Source organism: Chrysemys picta, chromosome 14 (genome assembly GCF_011386835.1).
Source record: "Chrysemys picta bellii isolate R12L10 chromosome 14, ASM1138683v2, whole genome shotgun sequence".
NCBI lineage: Eukaryota > Metazoa > Chordata > Testudines > Emydidae > Chrysemys > Chrysemys picta.
This window is the reverse complement of record NC_088804.1, coordinates 9,073,577-9,088,760: the sequence shown is the minus strand read 5'-3', so window position 1 is coordinate 9,088,760 and position 15,184 is coordinate 9,073,577. Positions and strand designations below refer to the sequence as shown.

Below are 15,184 nucleotides of genomic sequence, written 5' to 3'. Positions count from 1 at the left end.
GGAGGTTCGGGGGGGGGGGTAATCAAGAGACAGGGAGCAGGGGGGAGGGTTGGATGGGTCAGGGAGTTCGGGGGTGGGCTGTCTGGGGGTTGGGGGTGTAAGGTTTTGGGTAGTCAGGGTACAGGTGGGGGGGGTCTCAGGGGACAGTTAGGGGACAAGGAGCGGGGGGGGGGTGTTTGGGAGTTCTGTGTGGGGCTGTCTGGGGGTTGGGGGTGTAAGGTTTTGGGCAGTCAGGGTACAGGTGGGGGGGTCTCAGGAGGGGGCAGTTAGGGGACAAGGAACAGGGAGGCTTAGGTAGGGGGTGGGGTTCTGGAGGGCAGTTAGGAGCAGGGGTCCCAGGAGGGGGCAGTCAGGGGACAAGGAGCGGGGGGGGGGGTCCGGGGGTTCGGGGCAGACTTTCTGGGGGAGAGTGGATAAGGTTTTGGGCAGTCAGGGTACAGGTAGGAGGTAGGGTCCTGGGGGGCAGTTGGGGGGGCCTTAGGAAGGGGCAGTTAGGGGATAAGGAGCAGGGAGGCTTAGGTAGGAGGTGGGGTTCTGGAGGGCAGTTAGGAGCAGGGGTCCCAGGAGGGGGCAGTCAGGGGACAGGGAGCAGAGGGGTTTAGATGGGTCAGGAGTTCTGGGGGGGGCTGTCAGGGGGTGGGGGTGTGGATAAGGGTTGGGGCAGTCAGGGGACAGGTAGGGGGTAGGGTCCTAGGGCGCCAGTTAGGATGTGGGGAAGGTCTCAGGAGGGGGCGGTCAGGGGACAAGAGGCAGGGAGGCTTAGGGAGGGGGTGGAGTCCTGGGGGGCAGTCAGGGGACAAGGAGTGGGGGGGAGGGTTGGGGGTTCTGAGGGGGCAGGAAGTGGGAGGGAGTGGAAGGGGCAGGGGCGGGGCTAGGACAGGATGGGGGCGGGGCTAGGACAGGGGCGGGGCTAGGGCGGGGCTCCTCCCGTCCTCTTTTTTGATTGTTGAAATATGGTAACCCTAGGTATCAGTATCAGTAGATCAGTAAAAATCACCTCCCTAACCAACATAGTCGTATTGGTACCAAATCTGTGTGTTGAGCAGGCCTCACTGCATTACCCCTCACCACCTACCACACTGCAAAGTGATGAAAACACCAAGCCAGGTCCACCCTAGGACATTTTGTTGGCAGAGCTATGTCGGTCAGGGGTGTGAAAAAAACATCCCTACAGCCAACATTGCTAGGCCAAGTATCAGGGGGTAGCCGTGTTAGTCTGTATCTATAAAAACAACAAGGAGTCTGGTGGCACCTTAAAGACTAACGGATTTATTTGGGCATAAGCTTTCGTGAGTAAAAACCTCACTTCTTCGGATGCATCCGAAGAAGTGAGGTTTTTACTCACGAAAGCTTATGCCCAAATAAATCTGTTAGTCTTTAAGGTGCCACCAGATTGCTAGGCCAGTAACACCCCCAGTGTAGACGCAGCTATGCCGACAGAAGAGAGCTTCTGTGGGCAGAGTTAACATCATTCGGGGAGGTGGTGGTGTTAAACCATCACAAGAACCCCCTCTGTGGGCACAGGCTGTGTCTACACTAGGTGACTCTACCTGTATAGGTGTACTGCTATAGCTGTAGCAGAAGAGCATGTGTAGTGTAAACTAGCCCACAGTCTTTAAAGCTATCCTTTTCTGTTTCAGGTGGCTGTTTTCCAGGCCAGGCATCCATTTTCTCTTACAAATCGGTATCTTTCCTTGCTGAAGGTATTATTTGATGCATGAACACCTTGGATCTATAATTTTCTTGTTTAACCTGCCTGTCCCCTTTCAAAAGTTTGTCTTCCTGCTTCTTCCCTCACATTCCACTGATGATAATATGGCTGGAATATTCAGTTACACTTTCACTAGCCTCATAATCACTTGTGCATGTCCTTTTTTATCCGCTGTTTATTTTAAGGCATTTTTGTATTCAAACACAAGAGCAACATGGTGGAACAAGACTCAGGAGAGTGTTACATTTCTGCGCTGCAGTGGGGTAACGTACCCGGCGGGAACATGCTATCCGGCACAATCAGTCCTCTTGTTTGGCAGTTTTTGGCCAAAGAGACATGTAAAATTGTGAGAGACACAATGAGAGCTCTGTGACGCTCGAAAGCTTGTCTCTTCCCCCAACAGAAGTTGGTTCAATAAAAGACATTGCCTTGGCCACGTTGTCTCTCATATCCTGGGATCAACACTGCAAATGTATTATACTTAGATAGCATCAGACATGCTGTAGAAATATTAATTACTTACTTAAGATTATCCTTATTTTTATAGCTGGGGAAAATGAAGTATAGAGAAGTGAATCACAGAGAGCTGAGAAAGGAGCTCGGATCTGTTAACTGTGCCAGCCTTTTGATCATTCTTGTGCTGTCTCTGTGTTGTTCGCGGCCTCTGGAATATTTGTTAGCAGTTGTATAGTGTGTCAAGCTTCCAGAGATTTATGGGCGCATCTAAATGTTCTGTATTTTTGTGGGCAACCTTCCTATGGTCTGGTCTACGCTTAAAAGTTTTGCTGGCATAGCTATGTCGGTTAGTAATGTGGAAGAAATCACACCCGTAACTGACATAGCTATGCCGGCAGGAGACCTAGTGTAGTTCTACTGGGGGAAAAAATCCTTTTGCCAGTACGGTATAGCTTATTTCTTGTGGGGAACTGGTATATGCTTTAAGCCAGGGGTAGGCAACCTATGGCACGCGTGCTGAAGGCGGCACGCGAGCTGATTTTCATGGCACTCACACTGCCTGGGTCCTGGCCACTGGTCTGGAGGCCTCTGCATTTTAATTTAATTTTAAATGAAGCTTCTTAAACATTTTAAAAACCTTATTTACTTTACATACAACAATAGTTGAGTTATATATTATAGACTTATAGAAAGAGACCTTCTAAAAATGTTAAAATGTATGACTGGCACGTGAAACCTTCGATTAGAGTGAATAAATGAAGACTCAGCACACCGCTTCTGAAAGGTTGCCGACCCCTGCTTTAAGCTATAGTGGCAAACCCTGTCTGCTATGAAGACAAGGTCTCAGTGTCCCTCTGTGGCACAAATTATTCTGTCTCTGTTCACCCTTAGGAGTCAAAATCAGAATGGAGGTGCTTGGGCTTGATTGCTGGTGGTAAGTAGTCTCTGCCTGCAGCTCAGTAAAGAGCAGCTGTAGGGTAAGGGCTTTGTCTGCCTTTTGTTTGCACTGCTGCATCAGATTGTGTTGTGTTAACTTTCCCATGACAACTAGGTTCCACATGTTACTGAGCCATGAAGCTTGTGTGGGGAGGTTCAGCCACAGGCAGTTGGACAGCGATCCGCCTGCCAGCAGCTTTGCGATAAGGGTGTCGTGTGAACTGATGTGCTAAGTGGGGAAATCATCCACTGGGAAACCCAGCTATAGGACCAAGGCATTGCCTCTCCAGCAACTTGACAGCATGTCTTGGCTCAGAATTCTCATCCGGCTGGGCATGTCCACTGAATCTGATGACTTCAGAGTTGCTCTAGCACAGGGGCTCCAGAATTTGGCTTCTAGTCTTTGTGAGTGCAAAAACCTACATTTACACACACAGTCGGAGTAATTGCAAGCATGAGTGAGCGATTCGGCTGGTGCGTACAAATGCTCTGCATGTAGAACTGTGGTTTTGAGGCTGCACCTTTTGCACCTGCCTTTGAACATTTAACCTAGAGCGTATAAAGTGAAAAAGGTAAAGGATCTAATTCTGAAGCTCTTGCCCACATAAGTAACCCTACTGAAGTCAGCAAGGAGCACAGGATCAGGCCCCAAGACTTGGGTTTTCGGGAGCGGATGGGTATGAAAGTGTCTTAGATTGTGATGTACTGGGAGGAAGAGATGCTGGAGTCATTTAGGCTGTAATGAAGAACCAAGCAGAAGTATCAACTGTATTGTGCCAGTTGCTGCTCACTAGATTTCATAATGCATGTTTTACAGCTGCATGTAAATATAACTAAACTGGATGGTGTTTGAAGAGCTGTACTGTTAAATCCTTAGGTGCCTCCCATGTGTGTGTGTCTCCTCTGTTGTATACTAGAGCGCCTGTTATGAATAACAACTAATGGTATATTGTGTTTACACAGCGTCTTTCATCGGAAGAATCCCCAAGCACTTTACATACCATATATAATACGCAGCGTTTCTCAAATGCGGCCACCAGGGGGCTTTTCTTGCGGTCACAGCCTCCTGGCCTGTGATGGGGGGGGAGGGTAAAGTAGCTCTCCCTCCCCTTCCCTGTTGCTCCTGGGTGCACCGCCTTGGTGTTGATTACTAGGGTCACCAGCAGGGATTGAGCCCTGCCCCCCTCTGGAGTCATTTGGGGCACAACGCTGTAGGAGCAGGCAGCCAGAGAGTTCCCCACTTCCCCTGGGGCGAGGGGGTTCAGACTTTGAGCTTCAGCCCTGGGGTGGTGGGGTGGCAGGCTTCGGACACGGGGCTTCAGGCTCCAGCCCCGTGCTCTGGCTGCGTGGTGGCAGGCCCCAGGCTCCGGCCACACGGTTTCGGGATCCGTCCCTGGGTCCCGTCCTCCAGTTGCAAGGCTTCGGGCTTTGGCAGCAAGGCTTCAGGCTCCAGCCCTCGCTGCCTCCGCCAGCCCTCCACCCCCATCTCCCCTGACCCCCACTGCCTCCCCTGACCCTCCCACCAGGGCTGAATAAGTCTGCTGTGAAAAGTGATACTTGTATGTTTGTTAATATCACTTTTCACAACAGGCTTACTAGCTAGTGATAAATAAATTACAATGATTCGGACATGGGTATGTGCTAATTAAGTATTTTAGGAAAAAATGTGAGAGCGGCCACCAGCTGGTGGTGAGAGAATGAGCAATGACCCATCTTACTGGCACGGCCACTGTCTGGGGGTTTGCTCCCCTGAGCAGAAGGTGCTTGAGTCTCATTTAGATTCCCTGAGAACTCCGAGCCACAGAAGGAGTCTCCTCAGACTCATTCTGAGAGGGGTGGAGCTGGGCATGGCATACCTTTGACCATGTAGCCTGGTATTCGCTGAGCTGAGCTCGTTGTCTGGTTTTCCCTTGGAGCCTCATACAACGCACATGGGGCCCAGTGAAGTTCTGTTGTTGCAAAAGCTGAATCCGTCCTTTTTTGGCTCAACATTCAAGCAAAAGATCCAGGGTGATGAGTCAGGTTGGCCCCGCGACTCCCTGTCACAGCCCACTGGTAGTGGAGAGGGCACGGCTGCTGCTCTGCAGGCCAGAGACAAAATAGTGTGACCCAACACAGAGCAGCCAGCAAGTATCGAGGAGTAGCTCTCCTGAGAGTGGGGCCAGGGTTGTACTGCTGGTAGACAAGGAGTGGAATTGCAACGGAGCTGTTGTGGCCAGCAGGAGAAAGGCCACAGCGCTCAGGTTGGGAGCAGGAAGGCTGATTGGCAATCCTTGAGTAGCTTCTTGGCTAGGTTCATACCTGGAGCCCACCCATCCCCTGCCCTTCCCAATGATTTAAAGAGTATGATCGGTAACACGCAGAAGTGGCTTTCAGAGTACCCCTTGGCCTGGCCCTCTCTGAGTATCTCAGCCTCAGCAGGAGAGTGTCCCGTTGTGACATTATTGACAGAATCTGTAACCGTATAGATCATCGTTGCAACCAAGGTCCCGTAGTGGCACCAAATCTTGTATGAAGGGGGTCAAATAAGGTGTCTAAGACAAGGTTATGGTTTGCTGGTTATGATTATGCTATCTGTGTGCATGTCAGCTCTGCCAGAACCGGCATCGTTACAGTGGACTAGTTTTGGCGGGACCCAACTGAGGTGCCAATTCAGGACAAATTGCTTGAAGCCGGGCAGTTACAGCCCAAGGCTGGGGATTTTCCACCTCTAAAGCAAACCGAACCAGCCAGACAGAGAGGACTTTAGTTTTGCCCCACTGGCTAACCACAAGTCACACAAGCAATGCCCTTAGACACTCCAGTTTCCCAGTATCACCACCAGTGTCACTCATTATGGGGACGAATGGTTATGAAAACCAATACCTCAGTAAAAGAAAAAAGGTTCTCCTGATCCCATAGGACCAAGCCCCAGACCCAGGTCAATATACAAATCCGATCTTACCCACAAATCACGCTGTTCCCAATCCTTTAGAATCTAAAATCGAAAGGTGTATTCATAAAAGGAAAAAGATAGAGATGAGAGCTAGAATTGGTTAAATGGAATCAATGACATACAGTAATGACAAAGTTCTTGGTTCAGGCTTGTAGCAGTGATGAAATAAACTGCAGATTCAAATCAAGTCTCTGGAGTACATCCACAGCCCGGGATGGGTCATCTGTTCTTGGTGTCCAGCTTCAGTTTGTAGCGAAGTCCCTCCAGAGGTATGAAGCAGGATTGAAAATAAGCTGCTGCAGCTCCTCCATCCTTTTATATTCTTTTGCCATGTGGTCTTTCTTCCTTTGTTTCAAAGACGAGCTGTCCATCACATGGCATGGAAAAGCGTCAGAGTTCTGACCATAGGCAGGGACATGCCTTGCTGATTCACAGGGTGTGTCTGCCTTCTCTCAATGGGTCAGTTGTATAGCGGATGGTCCTTAACGGGCCATCAATCAGGCTAGGCAGAGCTGACACCAACTTGTCTGGGGTGTCACCCAGAAGCATAGCACAAGTTTGAACTACAGACAGTATAGAGCCAATACTTGTAACTTTAAATAAAAAAATGATACATGCATACAGATAGCATAATTGTAACCAGCAAACCATAACCTTGTCTTAGACACCTTATTTGACCCCTTATACAAGATTTGGTGCCACTACAGGACCTTGGTTGCAACAATGATCTATACGGTTACAGATTCTGTCAATAACGTCACATCCGTGTTGGAGCAGCTCAAAGTATTTCAGAGGGCCAAAATTAGCAACATTTTAGGACACGCCCTTGTCAGGTCCTCAGGGCTGAGATATGAGTAACAGCCTCGCTGGAATTTCCCCTCCCTGGGCTGTGTTTTCCTAGCTGCCAGGTGAACAGATCCATTGTCACGCCTGTCTCCATGCTAATGCAGGGAGCTGGCAGCTCACCTGTCTAGGTTGCACAGGTGGGGCAGGCAGAGGTCAGAATTCATTTTAAGAGCTGATTATTTTTCTTACAGGACAGGAAGTGACATATTACTGGGATTGGGGGCCAATCCCATGTGTCTGGAGCAGGTAAAGCTTAGATTGTCAGAGAGCCAAGATATGTGCCCCCCCCCCCACACACTCCAGCAGGTATTACTCTCAGCCACCTAACCATGCCATGCTTCCCATTGCATCTGGCCTAGTCGCCCACAGCACTGCCTCTGTGGTACCTCTCTCCTCCACAGCTGTCATAACAGCCTGCTTGCATCTTTAGTAGCAGAAGCACTAGCGAGACACATGGGGTCATATTCTTGGCCCCAGCATGACTAGTCTGCATTGCTAAAGTGGCTTGCCTGGCTAGTGCTGGAATCCCCAAGTGGCGTACAGCCAGCAGAGCAGGGCTGGGCAGTGGCCAAAGAACGTTACGCCAGCTCTATGCCCCGAAGGGATCACCATACACTGGGGTAAACCTCTCTCAGCTGGTTCGAAGGCCAGATCCTGCTGGAAGTGTGACATGCAAGTCACTCTCAGTCACTTCTGCGTGAGCTGCAGCCAGCCACACCTTGTTCTCTTACCAGCATTGATTATACGGCAGGGTGACCCCAACGCACCCCCAGTCCTAGATCTCCCCCCCCCCCCCAGAAGTGTGTGTCCTGTACTGCCCAGCCCTCTCCTGGACAATACAAATTCATCTAAAGTAGGGTTACCATATTCAAACATTTAAAAAAGAGGACACTCCACGGGGCCCCGGTCCCGCGCCTGGCCCTGCCCCAACTCCGCCCCTTCCCTGCCCCCGACCCTGCCCCAACCCCACCCCTTCTCCGCCCCCATTCCAACCCCTCCCCCAAAGTCCCTGCCCCAACTCTGCCCCCTCCTCTGAGCACCCCGCATTCCCCCTCCTCCCTCCCGCTCTGATCTTGGTTGGGGGTTGCTAAGTGCTTCCCTGCTCCCCACTTGCCCTGCAGCCCCTATGCCCTTGCCTGCCCTGCTCCTCCTCACCCTGCAGCCTCTGTGCCCCCTGCTCCCCACTCGCCCTGCAGCCTCTGCACCCCCCCGCCCCTGCAGCCTCTGTGCCCCCTGCTCCCCACTCACCCTGCAGCCTCTGCACTGCCCCTGCAGCCTCTGTGCCCCCTGCTCCCCACTCGCCCTGCAGCCTCTACACCCCCCCCCCGCCGCCGCCTGCCCTGCTCCCCCCGCTCACCCGGCAGAGGGAGAAATGCAGGCTCCACGTGGACTAAACACAGCCCCGCTGCTCTGTGGGGGAGGAGGGAGCGGGGGAGGGGGAGGGACTCTGGCTGCTAGAGGCCCTAGTGGCTGCGAGCGGCTTTCAATCAGGCCAGGCGTCCAATCAGCCGCGCCGCACAAGGGGAAGGGGGAAATCCCGGACATTTCTACTTAATTAGAAATCCCCCCGGCTGAAAAAGCCGGACATGTCCGGGGAAACCCGGACGGATGGTAACCCTATCTAAAGTCTCTGCTTCTTTCATGGAAATAATATCCACATTTTGTAACCCAAATGGAGTTTCCCAGAAACTTCGATTTAAACACACTGGATTAGATAAAACAATAAACCAAGTTTATTAACTACAAAGAGATTTTAAGTGAGTACAAGTAATGAGGTATAAAAGTCCAAAATGGTACAGGAAAAATAAAGATGAAATAGAACTAGTGCCTAATTTAAACTTAAATTCAAAGCAAAGTTTTTCTCACCACATGCTCTGAACAGTCTTCCCAAACTTCTTAGCTCAGGACCCCTTCTTCTGTTTAATGGCTGCTTCCTTTGTCCCTTCTCGTGCAATGAATTGATGGGCAGACAGAGAGAAGGGAGTGCCTGGGGGTATTTGTCCCCCTTTTTATAGTGTCCGCATTTCCCCCTGGGAAAACATTTCCAGCTGAGATTAGGGAGACAGAGAGTCTCCTGCTGCTCTTCCTCACTTGTAGGACCTTCTTTTGTTTCCCTTCCTGCTTGATGACATTGTTTGCTGCTTAAATGCAAATTAAGCAGAGCCCACCATGGGCGGCTGGTATCGTAGGCTGGGGGAGGCTGTGCCTCCCCAAATAACCAGGTGTGGCCCCGCATTCGCTCCACCCCCAGGCCCTCCTCTACGGCTCCCCTGTGTGGTGGCCCTGGCTTGGCCTGGGGATGGAGCGAATGCGGGGCCACACCTGGTTATTTGGGGAAGCACAGCCTCCCCCAGCCTACGATACCAGCCTCGGCCTCCCGATGCTCTGGGGCTGGGGGAGCTGGGGCCGCGCAGCCCACCCTTCTGGCGCGCTGGGGCTGGCAGCCACGGTGGGTGGCCTCTGGGCTCTGGCGGGGGAGGCTGGGGCCTTGGGCTGAAGGGACAGGGCTGGGGTCTAGCCTCCCCCAGCCGGCGGTTCACACGCCATCCATGGAGCCAGCGATCCTTTGGTCGAGACAGACCTGTTTGCCAAGCTCAGTTTGGAACGTGTGTTAAGAGCTCCTGACAGTGGAATCCCATCGCTTCACATATTTTATCAGGACAAAGTTGATCAGTTGAATGATGAGTTTTCAGCGGATACCTTACAAGGCATGCTTTATACAAAGATCATTACAACCGGATAGGGTGTGGACACGGGTACCGTCTATCATAGCCCCCTCCTCCCTGGGAGTCACATAGGAGGGCTGCCCCCCAGCCATAAAGTGACTCACTGAGGGGAGTGGTGTCAAGTATCAGGGGGTAGCCGTGTTAGTCTGTATCTACAAAAACAACAAGGAGTCTGGTGGCACCTTAAAGACTAAAATAAATCTGTTAGTCTTTAAGGTGCCACCAGACTCCTTGTTGTTTTTGAGGGGAGTGGGCAGCTCACGTCCCTGGTGGTGGCAGGACCTGGCTGGCTCCATCCCCGCCGTGTGGCGTGAGTGGACCAGGCCTTCCCGCCCCCTCCCCCCGAGCCTCTCACTTCCACAGGCTCTAGGGGTTTCAATTACATGGGGCTGTGGCCAGCTGTGTGTTTGGGCCAGGGCAGGGCAGCAGCCATTGGTGTCTCCCCACAGTTGGAAAATCGATGGCTTAGAAGAGAAATGTTCTTCCTTTGTTGTTAACGCTCTTTGACATCAGCGAAGTTTTCCAACCTAATTTATTTTTTACTAGTTGTTTGTTTCATGCCTGGCTCCTAGCTTGGATGATGTCACTAAATGAATCAGTTTCACTTTTGGGTCCCACAATGGGGCGTCTGTGTTGCCAGCATTTCAGAAGATTGTGTAGAACCAAAGGAAAAATCCCCCAGCTTCCACCAGTATTTAGGCGGGGTGATGGTTAAATCCGGGACTCATTTCGATAGCTGTTAGGTTCTATAGACTGGGGAGTGGCCAAACTTACCAACCCTCCGAGCCACATACAATAATCTTCAGAAGTTTGAGAGCCACAAGACACTCACAGTATTCCCCAAGCTGCCCTTGCAGAAGCCCCTAGTCCCATCAGCCTGCCGCAGGGCAGAAGCCCCAAGCTCCCTCCCCCATGCTGGTAGGTAGAGAATGGAGGGGGGCCTCCGTGAGCTGCACTTTAACTGTATAAGAGCCACATGCGAGCCGCGGTTTGGCCACCCCTGCTATAGATGCTTGTTTTTGCCAAGTCTAAATTTGGGACCTACTTTGACCTGATGGTGTCCCCTGAACTAGTCATGCAAAATACTCATTGGAAACTCTCTGGATATCTTGGGAAGTTCCAAAACTTTTGCTCTCCTCTCAGGGTGGAGGTGGGGGTGTGGGAGTAAAACGAGCCTTGTATCTCCTAACAGCAGCAACCGGAGAGAGGAAATGAGTGCAATAGGATCTGTTCCAAAGTATGCCATGGATGGAAATATGAGTCACCATGCTCCAGAGTCCAGTGCACATTCACAATGCACCTTAGAATGGATTCGGTTACTGCCCACCCCCGCCACCTGCCCTGATGCACAGTCTCAACTCCAGTGGGTCTATTCTAAAGGATCTTGTGAAGCCCAAGAGGGATAGGATATAAAATGTTTTGGGGATGCCAAATTGAGACAGGCGGGGATAGAGGGGCGGCTCAGGGATGATGCTCTAAGGCTGAAAGATCTGATGGTGCTGTGTATAAAAGTTTAGTGGTAGGCTGCAAACCAGTGTGAGATGGCAGTGACAGACAGTTCAAATAGTTTGGAAACCAACCTCGTTAATAATTAGACTCCTCGCTGCGGGGGGTGATTTAGACATGATGCTCTTTTCGGTGCTCTCATCCCCTTTGGAAGTGAGACATTTGGATTCAGAAAGGGACTCGCTCCTGTGACAAAGTTCCTCCTCTATCTTGGTGCGTCCTGCGCTTATTGGTGGATTTTCTTGCCTCAGAGATTCACCATGTGAGTTGGAGAACAGCCCAGAGACCTTCCCTTCTGGAAGAACCCACAGTCCAGGTCAATTGGGAGGTTTGGGGGGGAACCCGGGCCCGCCCTCTACTCCGGGTTCCAGCCCAGGGCCCTATAGACTGCAGTTATCTATAGTGCCTCCTGTAACAGCTGCAGGACAGCTACAACTCCCTGGGCTACTTCCCCATGGCCTCCTCCAAACATCTTCCTTATTCTCACCACAGGACCTTCCTCCTGGTGTCTGATAACACTTGTGCTCCTCAGTCCTCCAGTAGCACACCCTCTCACTCTCAGCTCCTCGCACCTCTTGCTCCCAGCTCCTCACACTCACACCACAAACTGAAGTGAGCTTCTTTTAAAACCCAGGTGCCCTGATTAGCCTGCCTTAATTGATTCTAGCAGCTTCTTCTTAATTGGCTTCAGGTGTCCTAATTAACCTACCTGCCTTAACTGGTTCTAGCAGGTTCCTGATTACTCTAGTGCAGCCCCTGCTCTGGTCACTCAGGGAACAGAAAACTACTCATCCAATGACCAGTATATTTGCCCTCTACAAGACTCCTGTACCCCACTGGTCTGGGTCTGTCACACTCCCAACACCAGTGAGTAGGTCAACACCATCCCCTTTTTAACGGGTGGAGAAGCAGAGGCATACGGACGTTAAGTGAGCTGTGCAGCAAGTCATTGTGGCTGAGTTGGGATATGAACTCGGGATCCTTTTGTGTGTAATCCCATGCGCCATCCACTAGATCCGTTGCCTTCTAAGAGGCTATTGTTCCACGGATGAAGATAGTAATGCATACCAGGCACAGGATCCAGTTTTGTCCTTAGGGTGACCGTCTGTCCCTTATTTGAAGATGTCGTGAACGGTATTAAAATTGATCATAAGTACCATTTTAAACAGTACAATTAAGCTGATGATAATTGCATTGTAACCTTGAGGGCAGTAGAAATGTACAGTTGAGAGAAAAATGCCTGATGTGCTAAAGGGAATGGGGTCTCCCCCAAATGTCCCTTCAAATGAGACATTGCTTCTTATTTTCCATGTGGTTTTTTCCCTTATTTCCATCCAACAACGATCATCACCCTAGGGTCCACCTTAACCCATTTTCACTCTCTGGAAGGGATGAAAGGCAGAGCCTGGCTTTCTCTCTCACCTTGTCAGTTTCACAGCATTCCAGGTCCTCTGTGGGCATGGAGGGCGCAGCGCCATAGGCGCCGACTCCGTGGGTGCTTTGGGGCTGGAGCCAACCCGACCTGCTCCAGCTCACCTCCTCCCCTGAGCGCACCACCGCATCCTGCTCCCCCCCCCCCTAGCGCTTGTGCTGCAAAACAGTTGTTTCGTGCGGCAAGCGCTGGGAGGGAGGGGGGAGGAGGAGGAGGAACACGGCGCGCTCAGGGAAGAGGCGGGGCCGGGGCGGGGATTTGGGCAGGGGTCCAATAGGGGCAGGGAGGGGGCAGAGTTGGGGCCGGGGCCAGGGGGCAGGCCCGGGGTGGGGTGGGGGGGGGGGGGGCGAGCACCCACCTGCGCCAAGGAAAGTTGGCGCCTGTGTGCAGCACAAGATTTGCCCATTAGCTGTTGGAATGGCGGCTGTCCTTATAAAGGCGGCTTTGCTGGGTTCTTCCATTTACTACTTCATTTGCTTCCCCCTGACTCCCTTTGTTACTAATCAGAGGAGTCACTCAGTGCTCTGTGAAGGCTGGCCGTGCTCATTCAGAGATCTCCTCTGGACAGACTGGCTGCCTTCTTTCAGAAGTGATGGGGTTAATAGAAATGCTCCTGGAGTGATACACATTTCAGTGCACGTACTATCAGCACATCAGACTTTCCCAGTGCATGGCAAGAGCATTGGGGGTCCATTTCTTTGCAAACCACTGAAGCTCAGTGTTTATATACAAGTTCCAACTGAAAATATAAGTAACCCAAACCCTCTCCCTTTGCCCTCCAGTGTATGACCATCTGGTGTCCTAGGAAAGCTGTTAGGGAATGGGTCATTAGGTAAGAGGGCCCAGGACCGGAAAGTCTTACCTGAAATGCCACCATCCTCACACACTTCGGGGGTTCAGATAAAATGGGACCTGGATCCAAATCCCTCCTGGATCTGCTTTGATAAAATCCATGACAGGGATTTTTGCAAACCCAAGCCCGCTTTTGGCCATTGCCGATCAGTTCCCTGGGGGTAGTAATATGTGCATGCTCCCAGTAGCAAGGCTGAGGGGGGAGTCAGCACATGGTCAGCGTATATTCTACCAGCCAGATTTAAAGAGGGGGCCTATTAATGAGTTAGGGCAGGACTAGGTATTATCTAGACCATTCCTGATAGGTGTGTGTCCAACCTGCTCTTAAAAACCTCCAGTGACGGAGATTCCACAACCTTCCTAGGCAATTTAGTCCAGTGCTTAACCACCCTGACAGGTAGGAAGTTTTTCCTAATGTCCAACCTAAACTGTCTTTGCTGCAGTTTAAGCCCATTGCTTCTTGTCCTATCCTCAGAGGTTAAGAAATGTTTTTTTTCTTCCTCCTCCTTGTGAGAACCTTATACGTACTTTTACGGTTATCATGTCCCCTCTCAGGCTTTTCTTTTCCAGACTAAACAAACACAGTTTTTTCAATCTTACCTCATAGGTCATGTTTTCTAGACCTTTAATCATTTTTGTTGCTCTTCTCAAGACTCTCCAATTTGTCCACATCTTTCCTGAAATGTGGCACCCAGACCTGGACACAATACTCCAGTTGAGGTCTAATCAGCGTGGAGTAGAGCGGAAAATTACTTCTTGTGTCTTGCTTACAGCACTCCTGCTAATACATCCCAGAATGATGTTTGCTTTTTTTGCAATAGTGTTACACTGTTGACTCATATCCTATCCTCCAGAGCACTTGCAGCCCCTCCCAGCTTGGTATCGTCCGCAGTGTACTCCCTATACCATTATCTAAATCATTGATGAAGATATTGAACAGAACCAGACCCTGCAGGACCCCACTCGTTATGTCCTTCCAGCATGGATGTGAGCCACTGATAACTACTCTCTGGGAACGGTTTTCCAACCAGTTTTGCACCTACCATAGAATCATAGAATCATAGAATATCAGGGTTGGAAGGGACCTCAAGAGGTCATCTAGTCCAACCCCCTGCTCAAAGCAGGACCAGTTCCCAACTAAATCATCCTAGCCAGGGCTTTGTCAAGCCGGGCCTTAAAAACCTCCAAGGAAGGAGACTCCACCACCTCCCTAGGTAACGCATTCCAGTGCTTCTCCACCCTCCTAGTGTAATAGTGTTTCCTAATATCCAACCTGGACCTCCCCCACTGCAACTTGAGACCATTGCTCCTTGTTCTGTCATCTGCCACCACTGAGAACAGCCGAGCTCCATCCTCTTTGGAACCCCCCTTCAGGTAGTTGAAGGCTGCTATCAGATCCCCCCTCATTCTTCTCTTCTGGAGACTAAACAATTCCAGTTCCCTCAGCCTCTCCTCATAAGTCATGTGCTCCAGACCCCTAATCATTTTTGTTGCCCTCCGCTGGACTCTTTCCAATTTTTCCACATCCTTCTTGTAGTGTGGGGCCCAAAACTGGACACAGTATTCCAGATGAGGCCTCACCAATGTTGAATAAAGGAGAACGATCACGTTCCTCGATCTGCTGGCAATGCCCCTACTTATACAGCCCAAAATGCCGTTAGCCTTCTTGGCAACAAGAAGCACATTGTTGACTCATATCCAGCTTCTCGTCCACTGTGACCTCTAGGTCCTTTTCTGCAGAACTGCTACCTAGCCATTCGGTCCCTAGTCTGTAGCAGTGCATG

The 15,184-nt window shown here is 51.0% G+C and overlaps 2 protein-coding genes and 1 long non-coding RNA gene across 8 annotated transcripts in view; 2 read left to right on the top strand and 1 right to left on the bottom strand.

Moving 5' to 3' along the window:
- Nucleotides 1-15,184, top strand: part of LOC103307532 (uncharacterized) — a 29,902-nt gene that overhangs the window by 753 nt on the left and 13,965 nt on the right. For 2 of the 5 annotated variants that reach the window (XM_065566928.1, XM_065566927.1), the window contains exons 1-2: nucleotides 1,565-1,703; nucleotides 3,059-3,101. The gene's annotated coding sequence lies outside the window, so the exon portion shown is untranslated. Of the gene's footprint in view, nucleotides 1-1,408; nucleotides 1,541-1,564; nucleotides 1,704-3,058; nucleotides 3,102-15,184 lie in introns of those variants that run through there. The other 3 variants (XM_065566931.1, XM_065566929.1, XM_065566932.1) reach the window with 3 other exon arrangements.
- On the bottom strand, nucleotides 2,046-14,207 carry LOC135975591 (uncharacterized). Of its 2 annotated transcripts, none has more exons than XR_010592518.1 (2): nucleotides 14,001-14,207; nucleotides 2,046-5,184 (listed from the first exon to the last, which is right to left on the bottom strand). It is a non-coding gene; the product is annotated as an uncharacterized LOC135975591 (long non-coding RNA). The 2 variants fall into 2 exon arrangements; XR_010592519.1 differs by lacking the exon at nucleotides 14,001-14,207 and adding an exon at nucleotides 8,242-8,449.
- Nucleotides 3,100-15,184, top strand: part of LOC135975589 (C-C motif chemokine 22-like) — a 34,275-nt gene continuing 22,190 nt past the window's right edge. Inside the window, exon 1 of the mRNA XM_065566933.1 lies at nucleotides 3,100-3,508. Coding sequence (XP_065423005.1) covers nucleotides 3,406-3,508 — 103 coding nt within the window. The 5' untranslated portion in view covers nucleotides 3,100-3,405. The remainder of the gene's footprint in view (nucleotides 3,509-15,184) is intronic.